Source organism: Ascaphus truei, chromosome 3 (genome assembly GCF_040206685.1).
Source record: "Ascaphus truei isolate aAscTru1 chromosome 3, aAscTru1.hap1, whole genome shotgun sequence".
Taxonomy (NCBI): Eukaryota; Metazoa; Chordata; class Amphibia; order Anura; family Ascaphidae; genus Ascaphus; species Ascaphus truei.
This window is the reverse complement of record NC_134485.1, coordinates 356,674,181-356,694,373: the sequence shown is the minus strand read 5'-3', so window position 1 is coordinate 356,694,373 and position 20,193 is coordinate 356,674,181. Positions and strand designations below refer to the sequence as shown.

Here is a 20,193-nt window from a genome sequence, read left to right as displayed (position 1 = left end):
TTAGTATTAGGGGTTAAAATTAAGGAGTTTTAGGGTAAGGGCTAATTAGCGGCAAAGCGGCCGGCGGTGGAGTGTCCCGGCAGCTAGGTGTGGCTAAGCGCAGATGGTCATTTGGTCGTGGCGAAATGGCCGCGCCTGAATTTGCAAGACCGCTCCGGGCATCCCATAGGAGTTCCCAGGTCAATTCAAAATTGTACCAAATACAGTAGAATTTACAATGCATCTGATCTTAGACGCGCTATTAGAGAGGGTTGGGGATCTTTACAAAGCATCTGATCTCTGACACGCTATTAGAGAGGGTTGGGGATCTTTACAAAGCATCTGATCTCTGACACGCTATTAGAGAGGGTTGGGGTTCCTTACAATGCATCTGATATCAGACGCGCTATTAGAGAGGGTTGGGGTTCCTTACAATGCATCTGATCTCTGACACGCTATTAGAGAGGGTTTATATTCCTTACAATGCATTTAATCTCCGACGCGCTATTAGAGAGTGTTGGGGTTCCTTACAATGCATTTGATATCAGACGCGCTATTAGAGAGGGTTGGGGTTCCTTACAATGCATCTGATCTCTGACACGCTATTAGAGAGGGTTTATATTCCTTACAATGCATCTAATCTCAGACGCGCTATTAGAGAGGGTTGGGGTTCCTTACAATGCATCTGATCTCAGACACGCTATTAGAGAGGGTTGGGGTTCCTTACAATGCATTTGATATCAGACGCGCTTTTAGAGAGGGTTGGGGTTTCGCAGAATTTCAGTGTAATTATAGTGTTCTTTAACTTAAAAAAAGGTTGGAAACACTGTTCTAATGTAATGTCTGAAAAATGAACAAGCAAAGCAGACATTATAGAAGGAATATGTTTGTTACTTTTTGGTATGGCTGGCTGGAAGTGTGTTGAGTGGTGCCGCTCCAGAAACGGTAACTAAGCACTGTAACCATTCAGCAAGAATATAGCCACATCACAATATTGATACATTTTTATATTTTACCAAATAAGATCTTTCAACAAGACATTCGCATGTGCATTCCTAAAGTGACACGTAGTTTTCTTGCTATGTAGAGATACTCCGATCTTTTACACAGTAGAGGATAATATTTTTTTGCAGAAAGACACACAGGCCTATATTTAATAAGTGGTGCTATTCTATAAGGCACTGCCTGGTGCCAAAAGCCATTTTATGGATTAGCACAGTTGAGCAAATAGTATTGACCATAATACTATAATACTCTAATGTTGGTAACAAGTTCAGATTAAAGGAAAGCATTTGTCAAGGATATACATTTGTTTAAATCTCAAAAACATCTAGCATACCACAAACTAACACTGCTTCATATAACGTGTGACACAAAACATACAGCAGCCACGGTTTCCAGTCAGCAAACCTGAGACACAGCACTGCCCCATAACACATATCAAGTCAGTACAGGGCAGCTCAGCACTAGGGAACGATTTTGCTCCGTCTCTACTGACCTGTTCCAGTTGGCTGTTCAGTGTCGGCAAAAACAGGAAATATGTTCAGCCGCTTTCCAGCATACAGTCCCCTCCTGCTGTTAGAAAGCACACGTCAGAAACTGCTGGCTTCTTGTGTTGACAAATATATAGTAAGAATGATTATATATATATATATATATATATATATATATATATATATATATATATATATATATATATATATACACGAGAGGGAGAGACACACACACAGTATATTAAATAGACACACACACACATTTACTATGTAATATTGGTAGTAGAGCAAATCAAACAGCAAAAGGATTGGATGCATTTCAAGGACCCCAGGTAGCAAAGAAGTTTACCGTGTTTATAGTAGCAATCCATACTGCTCAACATGATTTTTTTGTTTGTGTACTGTACGCACTGAAACTGCTAGATCTCTTCATGAACATAGTTTAATGTACTTTTGTGCTATTTAATATTCCTGAGATAACAAGCTCCCTAGTAGGGTGCAATTGTGCTTCATCATACAATATAACATTTCCACTAGAGGTCATTTCAGCTTTACTTGATGTCATGGATAAAGATTAACAAAAAAGTGCAATGTCCCCATTTAACAACCATTACTCTGCAATCGTTAGTTTTAACAGTTTGAAAGCATGACCAACCCAACACGTAGATTGTATTCTTGTTCAGTGCCTTATGTTAAATATTGTTGGTGCTGGTAAAAAAAAAAAAAAAGTAGAATAAAACAAGAGATCGTCAACACACGTTTTATAAATAAGTTAATCACAAAATATTAATATCACGAGTTAATGCAACATTTTGGTCATCATGTGAACTTTATGGATACCGCAAACAAACCTAATGCATAAAATCCTCTTTTCGTTCTATGCATTTCTCACTATGCATTTGTGAGAAAGTCACAAAGTGCGGGTGGCTTGATTTTCTAGAACTGAAACTGTTGCTACAAATTCAAGAGGACATGATGCGCAAGACTCAAAGAAAGGCCACATCTTTTAAGCAAACAAAAGAAGAAAAAAAACACAAGACTGGGATTCACCGAGCCGCGATGCCAGTATCGAGCCTGGACCCGGAATTTACTGCCATTGAAGTTCATGTCAGTTAACTTCGGATAGGGGCGCAATACCCCACATCATGGCATAGTAGTCATATGTGCCATGACCAGCAGAAGTTATGATTCAACTTGTATAAATCCTGTATCATTCTGGGCTATGTTTACTAAGTGGTGCCATTCCATAAGACCCCATCTGACGCTGGAAGGCACTACGCCCAGGGTTGCCAACACTCCGGTTTTGACCCGGAGACTATGGGTTTCAGCAACTTCTCTCCGAGCTACAGGCTGAGCAGAGTAATCTCTGGACGGCGGCATCTCCCCCTGCAAATCCTGTCATAATTGCTGCGTGACGTCAAAGGGTGCCGCGTAGGCATGACAACGGGACGCTACGGCAGTACGTGACACCCAGTTGCCATGACAACGCCATACGGGGTCCCGTGGTCATGGCAACTTGACGCCGTGACATCACGTTGTTATAGCAACGTGCGCCATTTGAAGTCGCGGAGTCGTGCTGACTGCACCTTGCAGGGGAAGATGGTGCTGGAGGAGAGAGAGAGGATGCAGCCGGTAAGAGAAATAAGGTAGAAAAAACAGGATATTCAGCGCTCGTGCTGTATGAGGGTGTGGATGATCCCTTTGCAGCATGTACATAAAGCGTCTCCCCAGAAACTCTCAAATCTAGGTGAACCCCCCTTAGAAAGGGGGGAAGGCACCCTGAAAAACAAGTTAATAAAAAATGCACAAATGCGCACCAGGGATTAGTGGAAGGTAATTTATTAAAAATACACAAAAACTGAGGGGATCCAACCCCACCTCAGAACAGCTGTGCAGCTGGACGGCTAAGTACTACCAAGGAGAACACCTAATGGTGACTAAACCCTAAGCTGCACAGTATACAAATACAGTAAAATTTATATAAAAAACATGAAAGAAAAAAACAAACATGAAAACAACCTATCAACAGATTTGTATAGAAACCGCCATAGGGTTGGGCACTGGCAAGGGGAAACGGACACTCACACTGAGACAGTCAGCAGACTCGCGGTGTCTGCACAGGATCCGGATCTCGGCACAGCGGTTTTATCCATCTCCGCGGTGCCGAGATCCGGATCCTGTGCAGACACCGCGAGTCTGCTGACTGTCTCAGTGTGGGTGTCCGTTTCCCCTTGCCAGTGCCCAACCCTATGGCGGTTTCTATACAAATCTGTTGATAGGTTGTTTTCATGTTTGTTTTTTTCTTTCATGTTTTTTATATAAATTTTACTGTATTTGTATACTGTGCAGCTTAGGGTTTAGTCACCATTAGGTGTTCTCCTTGGTAGTACTTAGCCGTCCAGCTGCACAGCTGTTCTGAGGTGGGGTTGGATCCCCTCAGTTTTTGTGTATTTTTAATAAATTACCTTCCACTAATCCCTGGTGCGCATTTGTGCATTTTTTATTATCTTGGTAAGAGAAATAAATAAATGTAAAAAAAAATGGCTTGGAAAAAGTCTCAGGGTTAGCCTTCAATAGAAGGTAGCAACCCTGACTACACCCCATTTACTTAAATGAGCTGTAAGTGGTCTTCAATGACAAATGTCTTATAGAATAGCACCAAAGGGAGAAGGGCCTAAGTGAATAAAGACACTGACTGGCACTGAGTTTGAAACAGGGGAACCTGGTTCAATTCTGGTGTCGGCTCCTTGTGACCTTGGGCAAGTCACTTTATCTCCCCAAAAAAATAGATTGTAAGCTCCACGGGGCAGGGACTGTGTCTGCAAAATGTCTCTGTGAAGTGCTACATAAAACTAGCAGCGCTATACAAGAGCATGCGCTATATATATATATATATATATATATATATATATATATATATATATATTTAGTAAATCTCACCATGTCACTGCTCAGCTTAGTTTTTCCAATAGCAAAATGTTCACCTTCAGACCCCGTGTGCAAATCATGTGATTCCCAGAATGATCATAATCTGCAGCATGTGCATTACAGCAGGAAAGAGCCCCAGCTCTAAACGGTTAACCCTCGCGCTGCTATAAATGGCTTGAAATGCCAAGGGTAAGTAAGGTTTTCAAGTCTTGAAGTTAAATTGATATAGAGGATATAAAATGTTCTCAAATGGAATTGCTGCCCTGTAATACAGGTAATTAGGCATGGAAGGCCAATTCCAGACAACCTCTCGTCAAATGGGTTGGAGTATTTCTCATTACTTTAGATATGATTGGTTGTAATTTAAATGCTTTGACAAAAATTAATGTAATGGGGGAGCTGCTAATTGGGAGCAGCAGCAGCAGCGGTGAGTCACATCTGGAATAATCCCGTCTGCTCTTTGAGGCCTTGCACAAGTCAGACAAAATAAAAAGCCAATAGAAAAAAAAGTATATAAAACTACTCCTAACATGAATTACTAGTTTTCTTGGAGTGTGTTTATGAATCCACCCACTCCCATCCTTTCCACATGTCTCGTAAGCTAAATACAGACGATAGTTTAATTCTTAGGAAACATGTGCTGCTGGATTTAAAGATGCAGTCCCTTTTTAGAAAGTACATTGTTCACTGTTCTATCTTTTGTTTGGTATCCAAATAACATGTTTTGTGATTTATTTATTTTTCAGGCGTCGGAGGGAGGTGGTGGAAGGGTGTCTTAAAAAGGGCACGTCGGAATCCCATCTAAACATGCTGTAATATAAACCAATATCAAGCAATATTAACCATGACTTCACTCTTGTTTTTTTTTTTTTGACCAAGTTTCAAGTTTATTAACAGACCCCCCTCCTCAAAAATGGTTGCAACACTGAAGACTACCCAGACCCAATCTCTCTCAGTGTATCTCCCTACCTCTCTTAACCAACTTCCAACACAATCTTTGTGGAGAGTGATTCTTCTACTCATTAGTACTGTAGGTTTAAATAGGAGAGGGCACAGCAGACGAAGTCCTGTAAATATTCACAAACGGTGGCCTCTTTCAAAGACCCTGGAAATACTACTTTATGGCAATAGTTCTCTTTAATACAAAAACGACTAAAAGGATTCCACATGGAAATAGGAGATCAGGAGAAAACAAAAAATTGTAAAGGCCACATTTACAACACACATTCAGGACTCCTCTGACGGCTAAAGAAGCCATGTAGAGCACTTGCTCGAGTTCGTGTACAAGACCCCTCTCGGAGCACGAATTCTTCCAGTTGTGGGTAAGCCGATTACAACACAGGGTTTTCATTTTTCCTCTGAACCCTGCAAATAACATTTTTGTTTTCATTCCTATCCATTAAACATACTTGCTTATTTCATCGCTGTTCTCTCCAAAATGAACATCATGTTGTGATACAAAGTAGTGCCAAGTACGTCCCTGCACTTCCTGACCCCCCTAAGCGTCTTCCACTTAAAAATAAGAGCCAAAAAATAGCATTAATGGAGCTGTGAATAAAATGAAGCAGCAGTAACGTTCAGGGACCTTACAAAAAAAAAGGATTGCATACAGCAACATGAAGTAAAATCAAGTGTGACGAGGGGTAATGCACGGCCTTTATAGTGGGGTAATTCTGCTTATGGTTCAAGTGCCAGTTCCTCAATGGTGCATGGATGACTAGTATAAAGTTAAAGCGCTTTATTGAGAAAGAGCTTTGAAGTACAAGAAACACACAGAGTGGTACTGGTGTCAATATGCAATTGCAGTATCTAAAAGGTGCCATCCACTTAAGATCCATAATTGACCCATAGTAGTATATCTATAAATATAGCAATATAGCAATCTGTTAAAGTCACTTTGTAAACATGGATAAAGCATGGGGAGGGGGTTGTTTGTCTGTAGTTAGTTGTGTAATGTCATGTGAAAAAGGCCAACCCTTTGCTCTCCATTTTCTTATTAGCTTGCTTTAAGTATTGTTATATCAGTCTAAAGAAGACCACGTTGCTTGCAAATGCTGTCGGTTGTGTGCCAAGTGGGATTACCCCTTTAAGAGGCAGGAGGTGGGACAGCGGCTTTGGAAAAGGCTCTTCTAAAGGCTTGGCGAATATTTGGAGCCACACACATCCTTTCCCTTTTCCCTTGGTCATTGTAGATTTCCACTGAAATTTCTTGCGGTTCTTGGATTTAGTTTATTGCATATTCCCCCGTTGCCATGGAAACCCTTTCCCCTCCCTGCCCTTCGGATTTGTTCCCCCGCTGCCTTGAATTCTGACTTGGCATGAACGGTTGCTACTGCCATTTCAAACACCCGAGAGCGTGCCAGATTCTCTGACCTATTTTACTCCACTTTACATTTTGCAGGCGTGCACGATGACCCAGAGAACATGCATGGATTAGTTGCTGGACAGGGGAAAGAATGACAAGCGCTAAATAAGCTAATAAGGCTTTCTTCACTGTAGAATGTCTTGATTAACCCTTATGTTGCCAGCAATGCATGGCTGTTCCCTGTGGTTGTGAAGTGATTTACATCCCCGGCACTGAAGGGGCCTGGGATGTGCATCAATGATTTGCGGGCTCCAGCACTTTTTATTTATTTATTTTATTTATTTATAAAATATTTTACCAGGAAGTAATACATTGAGAGTTACCTCTCGTTTTCAAGTATGTCCTGGGCACAGAGTTAAGACAAATAATACATGGTTACAAATACAGTTACATAAATGAGCAGGGTATACATTATATACAAGACATTGCATGCACAGTTAAAGATAATTTGTATTATGGGCGTATGAAACAGTTACAGACCAGATTAAAATGTGAGACAGCCTTAGATTTGAAAGAACTTAAACTGGTGGTGGATGTGAGAGTCTCTGGTAGGTTGTTCCAGTTTTGGGGTGCACTGTAAGATAAGGAGGAGCGGCCGGATACTTTGTTGAGCCTTGGGACCATGAACAGTCTTTTGGAGTCTGATCTCAGGTGATAAGTGCTGCATGTGGTAGGGGTGAGGAGCTTGTTCAGGTAGCTGGGTAGCTTGTCCAGAAAGAATTTAAAGGCAAGACAGGAAAGGTGAACTTTGCGCCTAGACTCGAGTGATGACCAATCAAGTTCTTTGAGCATTTCGCAGTGATGTGTGTTATAGTTGCATTGGAGAACAAAACGACAAATTGAATTGTAGAGGGTGTCAAGTTTGCTAATGTGGGTTTGAGGAGCCGAGCCATATACTATGTCTCCATAGTCAATAATTGGCATTAGCATCTGCTGTGCGATACGCTTTCTGACCAGGAGACTTAGGGAGGATTTGTTCCTGTAAAGTACGTTTAGTTTGGCATAGGTCTTGGTTGTCAGGGTATTAATGTGCATTCCGAATCTTAAGTGGGAGTCAAACCATAAGCCCAGGTATTTTGTTTTGTTTTGTTTTGTTTTGTTCTCCAATGCAACTACAACACACATCACTGCGAAATGCTCAAAGAACTAGATTGGTCATCACTAGAGTCTAGGTGCAAAGTTCACCTTTCCTGTCTCACCCTCAAATACTTTCTGGGCAAGCTACCCAGCTACCTGAACAAGCTACTCACCCCTACCACATGCAGCACCTATCACCTGAGATCAGACTCCAAAAGACTATTCATGGTCCCAAGGCTCAACAAAGTATCCGGACGTTCCTCCTTCTCCTTCCGTGCACCCCAAAACTGGAACAACCTACCAGAGACTCCCATATCCACCACCAGCTTAAGTTCTTTCAAATCTAAGGCTGTCTCACACTTTAATCTGGTCTGTAACTGTTTCATACGCTCATAATATATATTTTCTTTAACTGTGCACGCAATGTCTTGTATATAATGTATACCCTGTTCATTTATGTAACTGTACTTGTAACCATGTATTATTTGTTTTACTCTGTGCCCAGGACATACTTGAAAACGAGAGGTAACTCTCAATGTATTACTTCCTGGTAAATATTTTATAAATAAATAAATAAATACCATTGTTACAGTCTTTCAGTGTTTAAAAACAATTTGTTTTGGGAAATCCAGTTTTCGAGTCTCAAAAAGTCAGACTGAAGTATGTGTTGAAGGTCAGAGAGGCTATGGCTGTGTGCATATAGGATTGCGTCATCTGCATACATGTGTATTGAGGCTTCCTTACAAGCTGTGGGAAGATCATTAATGAACACTGAGAAGAGATGGGGCCTTTTGCAACCAGTGGTGTAAAATGTATATTTTCATTCATTATAAAGTTAGAACTTTTCTCCTAAAATTTTTTTTTTTTTTTAAGTTCAGGGTTTAGATTTAAAAGATTTACTTTCAACTGGCAAACATGTTCAGGAAAGTGAAAATCTTGCATTTGCCTCTAGACAAACCCAGTCAGTCACAGTTGCCAAGTACAGTAATTAGCACTGCCGCTTGACGTAAAGCAGCATTCAAACAATGTAAGAACGCACAATACATTGTATGATGATCCCAAGCGTCTCTAAACGTCGAGCCTCTAATAGCTCCACTTTTTTTAATTAGTGAAGTCTTTTGCACCCATTGACCAGACCACCAAAGGAAGCTTACGTACGTACCAAAGCGGAGCTCAAGTGCAGCACAACATTAACCTTCACTAGCTGCTGAGCTTTCACATTTATCAACGCATTTCAGGGAACAAACCGTGAATAACTCAAAGGGAGAGCATTGCTTTATTTCTTTTAAATCACTGCTGAGCTCCTACAGGTTTTGGATGATTGTTCTTCATTAAATGGGTGTACACATCATATTGTGTTCCATGTGGCAGCGAGCGAGTCTGCTGCTTTAACCCTGTGAGGGCTGCCTGGCATGGTACTTACTGATCTAAAAGTAACACTCTGGTTGTGCATAATGTAACACTAAATGTCACTGGAGGGGAGGGGAGGGGACGTCTTTAAGAACATCTCCCAAAGTATTGAGAGGTTATGAACGGGTGCCACATTCTAAAGACTAAAAGTGGGGGCATCAGTCGTCTTTAGATATGGAGGTCCCTCTCTGATATCCCAGAATTCCCTGGTGTCTGTTTCTCCTGCGACTTATAAAGCAGTATTTATGACAGCAACTAGGGGGGTAAGAGGGGGAAGGGGGGAAGGGGGAGGGGTGGGGGAAGGGGGGGAAGGGCGGGGGAAGGGCGGGAAGGGGGAGGGGCGGGGGAAGGGGGGGAAGGGGGAGGGGGGAAGGGGGAGGGGGGGAAGGGGGAGGGGCGGGGGAAGGGGGGGGGGGAGTCAAGATTGGGAGGATTCTCATTTCTTCATTAGTTTGGAGAGAGGTATCTTTACATGAAGTTGAAATGAGGGATCCTTTTTTTCAATCTTTGGTGGAGTTTTCCCCTCCAAAATCACACAATCTCTCTGGGGTATAGGGCTTTACACCGAGCAGACATTTAAAATGGCTTCCACTAGAGTAGAGCCGATTAAGGGGTTGAAGCAGGGGGTCTCCAAGAGCTGAACTGTTTAAATTTCAGCTTTGGGGACCCCCTGCTTCCCGAGTTACTTATCACCATGCGGGGGTACCGGTAGCAGCTGCGGCTGGGCCGTGCGGGACGGATTTACAACTCCTACGTCACACGGGCCAATAGGACACCGTGATGTCATCCCTTGCGTCTTCCTATTGGGCCAGCATAGCCGTGAGCTTTAAACCCGCAGAGATGCCAACGGCACCCACTACGGAGGTAAGTATGGTAGAAAGCAGGGGGTCCCCAGAACTGAAATGAATGGGGCAGACCAACTGCTTCATTATTACCATTTTTTAAAGTTACTAATAAAACAGCATATTTGAAAATAATTGCAGTGTTGAAAATTAGACAAATGTTTTGTACATACAAAATACTGAATTTTGATATTTAATTATTAGTATAGGGATTTTAACCTTTATGGCTCGCGTCGCCCAAAACAAAAGCAATATTAAACGCGAAATGTGGGGATTACGCAAAGCCATGCATTGGCCGCATAGTAGGGATGCAGCAACAAGCCATAGAGGACTAACATATAAAATGGCGTCGGTCCTGACATCTAACGGTGAAAATGAGAATGATATCAGAAACAGCACATGGTGCAACTATTGTGACTTAGGCCTCGGCCATGTTTACCGCTTGCTGGCGGAAGCGTGCTGAGGCGCGCTCCCGCTCAGCACTGAGACACTACAGCCGCAATTAGAGCGGCTTTAGTAGGGGCTCACCTGCGCTTACGCGCGCTTGCGGAAGCGCAGGTCTTAGGGGAATTTAAAATTCCCCCGCTTGCCGGCGCGACAGGCCGGTCACATGAGCGGTTCGCCCAATGAGGGCGAACCAGCTCCGTGACGTCACTGGCCCGCCCCCGGCCAGTGACACGCCCGCCCCGCCCGCCTCGCTGACAGCGCGTGCGGTAAGCAACCGCAAGGCCAGGGAACGCATCCGCTTTCCCTGCGCCTCAGAGCGCCTCAGCACGCCAGCAGGGAGCATGGACGAGGCCTTACAAATCAACACGTACACATTTTCCAAATTTTGCGCTTAATATTCAATTAAAAAACGCTCAACTTTTTTGCATCGTGGGCCAAAGTTGTCCATAAAGTGCCAATGTTACCACAGTTTTTGGTATATATAATATATGAGAAAAAAAAATGAATCAAATATAGATGATTCAGAAAAATATATAAAAAATATATCAATAATTAAACATAAATTTATTGCAAAACAATAAATCAGAATCTGATTTCCTCGCATTATTTCGATTTACGTTAGTAGTACACCCTCTGGTTTGGGGGGGGGGGGGGGGGGATAAGTTATAAAAGAGAACAGAAAAATGGGAAAGAGTATATAGTGGAATGTAAGAAAATCCAACAAAGTTTAGATTTTTCCCATGGTGACTACTTCAATGCTTTTTTTTTTTTTTTTTTTTAAATATCACATTTTTTTTTTAATCATCTTTTTTTGTGGTTCCCCTGTTTTGCTGGTGCCCCAAGCACGTGCTTAGTCTGCCTATTGGGTAATCCGGCTGTGACTCAGGGATACAAACACCCTCAGCACTCAAAGGGTTTCAGTCTTTATTCCTCTCTTAGGCAGTTTTCCACAGGTAAAATGTGACTCACAGGCAAAGCTGTAACGCATATGGTATCATAAGGGAGTTGGTGCTGATTAATCATGTACAGACTCTGATTTTTACCTAGGCAAAATCAAACAGATAAACAGTAATGCACCCTCAGGCACAGCTGTTGTTAAGCAACATCATTCCTCAGAGACACGTTTGTGGTCACACTCGCACATGACCAGTGAGATCAACGACAGCTGAAGTGTAAAAAAAACCTCCCAGCAGATTACAAACATACTCATTGTTTTGCTTAACCAACCTGCGTACTACTCCTGTGAAGCGTAGCTGTAAGATCCTTTGTGTTATGGTGGGTGAGGGCTTTGATGCATTGCTATTCAATACCGGAGCAACTGGGGACGAATGAGACAGTTTCATTCATGTCTGGAAAGGTTTGTTTGTGTCATGCTTAGGATAATCACATCACTTCAGATCACAAGTGATTAATACTGTGCAGTGCACAAGTGAGAATGTGCGTACATATTATTTGGCTCTAAGCGTCAGACACCGTTGCTTGCTTTTTTTTATTGTGGGACGGTGGGAGGTATTTTGTCTTTTAAACTACCTGAAACAGGGGGTCCCCATCTGAGCGGAGATGGATACAACAAGTGTATAGAACGTTCTGATCCTAGAAAAGACAGACTAACAAACTGACTGAAAGTAATACACTTTTCAACAAACTCATTTCTTCTATAGGGGTCTGCTATGCAATGTGATGCTGACCCCACTGGCAGCAGAGGGGTTAATATGTTGTATTGAAATGGGATAACATAGCAAAGATGTAGGTGTTTTTCTCCAAAGTACAGTATAAAGGATTTCACATTTCAAGCAGCCTTGAGTATTATTTATACATCATTGGTGACTATTTACTTTTCCAACATCGGTTTTAGCAAAGCAAACTCAGAAGGCTTCTATCAATCAGCTAACACTGTAGACACAAACCATAGAATTTTCACAAACTAACGATGCTATTTTAATGCAGGCTAAACGCATTTTAATATGGCAGAAAATGTGCGTGTGCTGTGCCCTTTAAGAAACCAGACGTAATAAGATATGACTGTATATTGTTATTTCCTTCCTGGAAGTTAGCCATCTTGATGTCATTTATGACACTAGGAGTGAGGCTTAAATCCGCAGTTCATATTACAACTAAAATCGACCAACAGCAACGACTTGCACATGGGAGTTAAATATGGATGATCAATGCCATTCTATACTCCTGGGACCCCCCTCCCTCCCTTTACAGGTGAAGTTACCGGTATCTCTTCCTGGTTTCTACAGGGGGTTTAGATGGTCATTCAATAGGAAGCTGCAATGGGTGCTGATGTTGCGGCTTCGTCTGGTGTGTGTGACACAGGAGGCTGAACAGCCACTTTGTTTCCCCCGGAGGGGAAGAGACATCAGTAAGTAGACTAGCAAGCATCTCAGGAACTGGGGGTGCAGGGTCCCTAGAGCTGAAATTAACACCCCTGCGTCTCATCATGTAAAAAAATAAAAGGGAGTGCGGATTTTTTTTTTATACATGTATAAAAAAAAATGTGAATTTTAAATATATTTGTTTAAATATATGTAACGCTGTTTCCCCGACCCTCTGGAAGATTCTGCCATTACTTGGGGTGTAGTGCTGACTACCTGTTTGCTCATTGGATGCCGATTGGTCCGCCAATGGTTGTAGGGACATCTACCCAGGCTTCTGGGGTACATTTCTGATATTTATCTCTGGTGATACAGCGGCTCCATCTGCTGCAGGCTCCAGATGTGTGGAGGCAATCTCCTACAGGAGAAACGTACTCCACTCCCCCCAGAAAGATTGCACACCAGGCAGGCTTTATAGTTAACTGGAACCGGTTCATTTCTCTGCACGCACAGTATAACACTGATATCTGCTCAGCACAGCTCAATACAAGCTCCCAACCTCTGGATGGTCCCTCGACATCCAACTCTTGGGCTTGAGGCCTCCTGAGCCAGTCATTACTCTTCCCTGGCTCTCCAGTAGAGCCAGAGGAATGGTAATCACTCACTCTCCCCCAAGGGGAAGAGGAACAGGAGATGCCAATGTGCAGACACCCCTGTGTGTTACCTGTCTCTCTTAAGGGTAGTGACAACTGGCTAAATTTAGTGGTGCAGCCCTTTAAGTACAGTGGGAGGAAGGTACAAGGTCTGAACCCAGGATTGGGCAGAACACAGGCCTTGTCCCACCTCCTCCTCAGTCACTCAAGGGATTTGCCTCTGTGGGGAAAACCCAGGATTGGTCCTGTCACTGTCTGCACTGTTACCAGGGCTTGCATGACAGGGAGGGCAGACTGGTAGCCAGAACCAGACCTGGCTACATATAGGATCAGTTTTTCTGAACTATAGGTCGTCTGACACACCTACTGTCATACTGGGGGACTTTAACATACCTATTGACAATTCCAATGCTAGTACAGCTGCCCATCTTATCTTTCCTAGTGAACTACCTCTCCTTGCTGCGCTTATAGTGCCGGCGATGCGATGTTGCATCAAAACAAATGCATTGCCCCCGTTGCGTACGCTTATAGTAAGAGCGACGCGACGGCTTGGTCGCGATCACTTGAAGTCATCTCAATTTGATTTTTCTAGCAACCGCAGCCTGACATCTCCGTCGCCTCGCCGTCACTATAAGCGTAGCCTTACTCACTGCAATGGGCACACCCTTGACCTGTTTTTTCCCCGCTTCTGCTCTATCTAACTCGGAAGGGAAGGCGCTCACTCAGATCATCACCTCCTAACATTCAGCCTCACTCTACCATCTACACCCTCCACAACAACAACTTCCACACGCACATACCGAAACTTGCCCTAGACCTCCTCCAATATTCAACCTCTCAACTCCCCAATCACTACCCTTTCCTGTCCCAACCTAGCAACCACTTTACAACAGCAAGACTGCTTCCGCCACCGCATGTGACCCCCAACAATCCACACACCCTTCACCCGCTAAATCCAAAAGTGCTCACGTACTGCAGAACATTACTGGTGAAAATCCCGCTCTAAAAGCAAACTTTCTCCACTATAAAATGTATGCTCTGCTCCTAAACACTGCCCTCTCCCTTGTCAAGCAAACCTACCTTTCTTCACTCATACAAACTCTGTCCTCTAACACCAATTCGCCAACTTTAACTCCCTTTTCTGCCCAACTACACCTACACCCCACTCTACACTTACAACCCGCGACCTCGTCTCCTACTTCAGACAAGAATAAGTAAGACATGTCAAGCTCCACACGCAACACCTACCTCCCTTCGCACACCTAAATTCACTCTCAGTTCTTTTTTACCTACTCACAACTAAAACGAAGGGTCACGTCTCCTTAATAATTCTCCTGTATCTCTCTGCTACCTCACCCCCATCTCCTGAACATTCTACACTCCATTGGCCTTACGTGACGCAGCCTTCTCCTGGCTCACATTCTACTTTTCAAACTGCGCTTTCAGTGTTTCCTTCTCTGGTGTCTCCTCCTCTTCCCTCACTCTGTTGGATTCCCACAAGGCTCTGTACTTGGCCCTCTGCTCTTCTCACTCTACACCTCTTCTCTTGGTGAACTAATACAATTAGCTGGCTTTCAGTATCATTTATATGCCGATGACACCAAAATGTACCTCTCCTCCCTTGACCGCTCTCCCTCTCTCCTGTCTCCAATTCTCTCTGCAATCTCCTCTTGGATGTCTCACTATTACCTGAAGCTTAACATGTTCAAATCAGAACTAATATTCTTTCCTCCTTCCACTGCCACTGATACACCCACACTTTCCCTCACTTTCAATAACACCACAATCTCATCAACACCTCCAGCCCACTGTCTAGGGGTCATCTTTGACTGATCTCTCCTTCATTCCTCACATTCAGTCCCTCGCAAAGTCCTAGGGGTCTCCACCTTCAAAATATCACCAAGAAATGCTTATTTCTCATGATGCAACTAAAATCCTAATCCATTCACTCATCTTGTCATAACTCAACTACCGCAACCTTCTCTTAGTTGACATTCCCCTCGTCCGCCTATCCCATCTCTAATTCATCTATAAAATGCTGCTCCCAGGCTCATCTAGCTCACTCACCACTCCACTTCTACTGCTCCACAACACATATCCCTACACTGGCTTCCCATAGACTCTATAATTAAATGTAAAACCCTAGTAACGACTTACAAATGTCTCAAAGATGCTGCCTCCACCCCCCCTTATATCTCAACCGTCATCCCCAAATATATACCTAAACGCCCCCTACAGTCTGCCCATGACATCCGCCTCTCCTACCTTATTACCTCCTCTCAGTCCCGCCTGCAAGACTTCTTCCGTCCTGTCCCCTCTCTCTGGAATTTCCTACTACAGACTCTCCCCCAGCTTTCAGATATTTAAAAACTATGAAAACTCACCTTTTCAAGGAGGCCTATTTGGCATACCTCTAACATCCAACCCTCTCCAACCTCATTGGGACCAGCTGTGCGGTTGGACCAATCTCCGAAGTATAAACCAATCGCCCCGTCCCCCCCAAACCTTAATGGAATCAGCTGTCGGGCTGGGCCATATTCCAACCCGAGACAGTCCATCCTACAATAAGCAGCCACCTAACCTTCTTGTTTCAACATTGTCCCCCTCATTCCCTCTAGATTGTAAGCTCTTACAAGCAGGGCTCTCATTACCTCTTTTATATCCGTTTGTGAATTTTCGTCCTCACTTGTACTCAACATTTTTTGTAATATACATAACTGTGTACCCATTGAACTACACTGCAGAATATGTTGGCACTTTACAAATAAGTGACGATAATAATAATAATAATAATAAATATGAATATATAAACATACTGATAAACAGAGTAAATAGTAAGAAGTATGGTGGTCAACCAAATTATTCCCCCTCACCCCCCCATAAAGTCAACATTTGGGAACCATTGCTCTAGCCAATTTGGTGTGTAAAATCACTGTGTGTGGAGTAAACTCAGGGCCGACTGGGAATATCGCGGGTCTCGGTGCAAACATGTGGGGCCTCTTACCTTTGCATTCTCTTCCTGCAGGGTCCCTCATCATGGTGCCGCGACGTCGAATGTCGCTGTGTTGCCCTGACAGAGGGATGGGACATGACGCCATGGCAACATGACACCATTTGGTGTCATGGCGCCATGATGAGGGACACTGCAGGAAGAGAGTTACAGAGGCCTCACACTCTCCCCCAGCAATCAGTTTATTTGTTGTGGGGAAGAGCGCAGGGCCTCTAACCACGGGGCTCGGTGCATTGGCACCAATGGCACCGCCATCAAACCAGAACGGAGTAAAATTTTGCATGTGCAAAGTCCCACAGCCGTTCCTCCACCTTCTTTTTCGAACAAATCAAATTCTTTGCCAGCCAAGGAGGACTGCCCCTTAAAGTGTATTACGATGCATTAAAACATAGGTGAACAACAAAAATATTAAATACTTAAGAGCCAGACAGAATCTTTAGGAGCCAACGTTACTAGGTGTGTGGGGGTGGAGAGGTCTTCTGGCTACCCCGTCCCTGTCGCCCTGTGTCCTTTTGTGTCTATCGCTTTCTCTCTCTCCATTGAGAGCAGGGGTGGGCAGAGTACAGGATAGCTTAGACTGGCTTCGCCCTTAACCCTCTCTCGGTCTGTCCTCCTGCTCCCTGATTTGCCCTCACCCCACCTTTCACTCTCCTCACTGAGCGGCTGTGACATGACCTGTCAGTCACCGCCACTGCCGGTCTCAATGTGCCAGATCCAGCTTTGATTTTGCTGAGGAGCGCTGTTGCCCATTACAGCAGTGATTGGTAAAGGAATATTGATGACCGACCTGTCAATCACTGCACAGAGCACATGGGGCAGGGGGGGGGGGGATTTAAGGCACCCAGGATTTTTCCATCCACCAATTCTTGTGTCTTCAACTACCCAAGAAACAGTACACACACCTGTTTCCTTTTTCGATGCTGCAGTCATTGCTGGCTTAAAGCTGCAGTTCAGTCAATATCCTGCATGTGTGTTTTTTTTAATAAATCAGTTCTGTAGTAAGAAAAAATACTTTTAGCATTTTCTGTTTTTAAAAAAACAACTTTTAAAGACCAATTTTCTTGTATTCTATTTTAACAGCCATTTGCTACGGCACTGCCCCTTCATGTCCTGTCACAAGCCCTGGCACACCCCTTTGTCAGCCCTGCCCTCCCTCTAGCACATGTCTGTGCAGAATTGCTCATGAACATTCATGAGCTTCCACTGACAGACAAGCAGAATATAAACAGATCCCTTCACTAATTATGTCACCAAATGTCGACCTATCAATACATGGAGAACGAATTGACCTGCAGCTATACAGTTCTTTAGGTAATTAGAGATTGCACACATAAAACTATTGAAGTAAAAAAATAAATTAAAAAAAAAAAAAGACTGAACTGCAGCTTTAAAGAGTACACGCAATAATTAGCTTAAAAAAACTTTGCTACTTTCTCCATCACAAACAGTTGCTTTCAGTGCAAGTAGATGGAAGACTAGCCTCACTCCTGTGATTGGTGCAATTTCAGAAGCCAATGGTGTAATGTATCAAGGCTTTTCCACCTCTCAAATACTTTGGGGTTGATTCACTAAGCTACCGGGTTATCTGCCATCCAAATTATGATGTCATTCCTGTATCGGAGCTCAGTGAATACCCGCCTCTGAATAGCAAATCACCAACAAAAACAAAGAAAGGATTTCTAACTCCTGAATAGTGATGTACAAATGTCTTCAAATTTGCACACAGAAAATAATGCACGTTGCTTTGTGTTTGCACACTTGGGCAAATAATTTTTTTTTAACAGACAAAGATACTATTACATCTACTAAAAAAGTGTTTTAGGTCACTAATTGAAATGATTCCAATTTTATTACAGGACAAACTTTTAAAACACATGTATACGTGTGGTTATTTAAAAAATATACTGTATATATGTTTCTCTATTTAAGAACCGAATCACCTAGTTTCAACGTATCTTAAAACTCAGTCATATTAGAAACATGTGATCCAGCAGCAGCCCTAACACAGGGACCCCCACCAGGTTTGTCATTTTAATTAAAGGCTAAATGGCATTTAGGGCCAGTTGTGCGAGTCAGCAACTGTACTTGGGGTGGCTAGGACCCTTTTTAGCGCATGCGTCGATCAGCCAGAAAAGGGGGTGAGATACCTGCCGCCAGCTAGCTCTTGTGTGATGCCCCTGTCATGTGTGTACCCTCGCCCATCATCATCAAATCGAATCTGGTTTGAATGCCAGGATGGAGATCTCGACCCAGGACGCTTTCCTATCTTCATATCCGAAATGATGTTGCTGGAAAGATGAGAAAGAGAACATCACAACCGATACACTTCAAGGGGGAAATAAAAACCGGTACTTGGTAATATGTTTAGACTTGATTTTTTTTAAATATATTTTTTTTTTTACCAGACGTGTCAAAATGTCAACCAGTACCATATTAAAGAAAGAAAATAACTAATGTCACTCAAAAGGCCGAGCTGGCGAGATTGTACCCTATTCAAAAGGTTAAGAAGTCATTTCTGAAGTTCATGTAACAGTAGGACAGTAATGCAAAATATCAGTTCCCATTACAAAATAATATCCATAAAACAGATGGACACCAACGTTTGTGACCATTTAGAAATATTTAGAGAAACTGTATTTATATAGTAAGAGTGACACCTTGTGGTAAAAGTATATTCTTGTACATTCAAACCACATCGTGGAGAAAAGGCTGGCGTAGAGCTTTCAGATTTTTTTGGAAGGGCTCATGTTGGCGAGTTTCTAGTGCAGTCTTATAGACCCTCCCCTGTTCTTAGCTTTACTTCCTACTTACAGCCTAGCTCCTCCATCCATCACCAAGACTCCAGGGCCCCAAACATACAAACAAAGGTATGACGTGCCTCAAAACATGATGCAATGAGTTACAGGCACCTGTGCATGTGAAGGGCTTGAGGCTATTAGCCCAGCCCAGGATCAGTGTAACCCGTTCACGGCTGGTGGCGTTTGTTCTATAATGCATATTTTTAAGACTGAAACACTAAAATATTTTATTTTACTACAGGGTATTCTAAAAGCTTTGTCAAAGAGCATACGATAGATCATTTTACAATTGTCATCAGATGAAAATTTGATGGAAAAAAAAAAAAAGTGCGAGAACATCTTCCAGTTTATTTAATATTCCGCATCACCTACTGGAGATATTAAATCTATCCTGGCTAAGCAATGGGGGTTTATTAATGATCGGTTGGTAATGCCTAGTAAGATGTAGTAAGGGATAGTAAGGGGCGCAAAAACCATAACTGTTAGTCTATATCGGATCAATGCAGACTAATGCACTAGAGGATTCATGGAAAATTGAGTCATGTTATAGCTTAAAAGTGCAATGTCACCCAAAAATCAAACTTTAGACACATTATCATATGACAATTTTAGCTCAAATACAAGAGCAAACCTCAATTATTTTCAAAAGAAATCTACAAACATAATGATTTCTAAACGGGTTTAGGTTTAGGTATTACTACAGTTTCAGGGAATCTCTATAGCTGCTAGGGACCCTTTTCCAAGTAATATACAGAATGTGAAGAACAGAGCTGACCGTTCTGGGCTGACAGGATAATTCATGTTAAACCCTCATTTTTGTTAGTTGCTTACAACATTTGAACCATAAACAGGTGGTTACAACTCTGGCAG

At 42.9% G+C, this 20,193-nt stretch overlaps 1 protein-coding gene across 2 annotated transcripts in view; it reads right to left on the bottom strand.

Annotated features, from left to right (window-relative positions):
- Nucleotides 1-18,844, bottom strand: part of MRPS31 (mitochondrial ribosomal protein S31) — a 37,204-nt gene extending 18,360 nt beyond the window's left edge. Inside the window, exons 1-2 of one of the 2 annotated variants that reach the window (XM_075592024.1) lie at nucleotides 18,673-18,844; nucleotides 1,478-1,551 (exon numbers count right to left, since the gene is read on the bottom strand). In XM_075592024.1, coding sequence (XP_075448139.1) covers nucleotides 1,478-1,551; nucleotides 18,673-18,797 — 199 coding nt within the window. In that variant the 5' untranslated portion in view covers nucleotides 18,798-18,844. Of the gene's footprint in view, nucleotides 1-1,477; nucleotides 1,555-18,672 lie in introns of both variants that reach the window. The other variant, XM_075592022.1, reaches the window with a different exon arrangement.
- Between the last annotated feature and the right edge of the window lie 1,349 nt (nucleotides 18,845-20,193).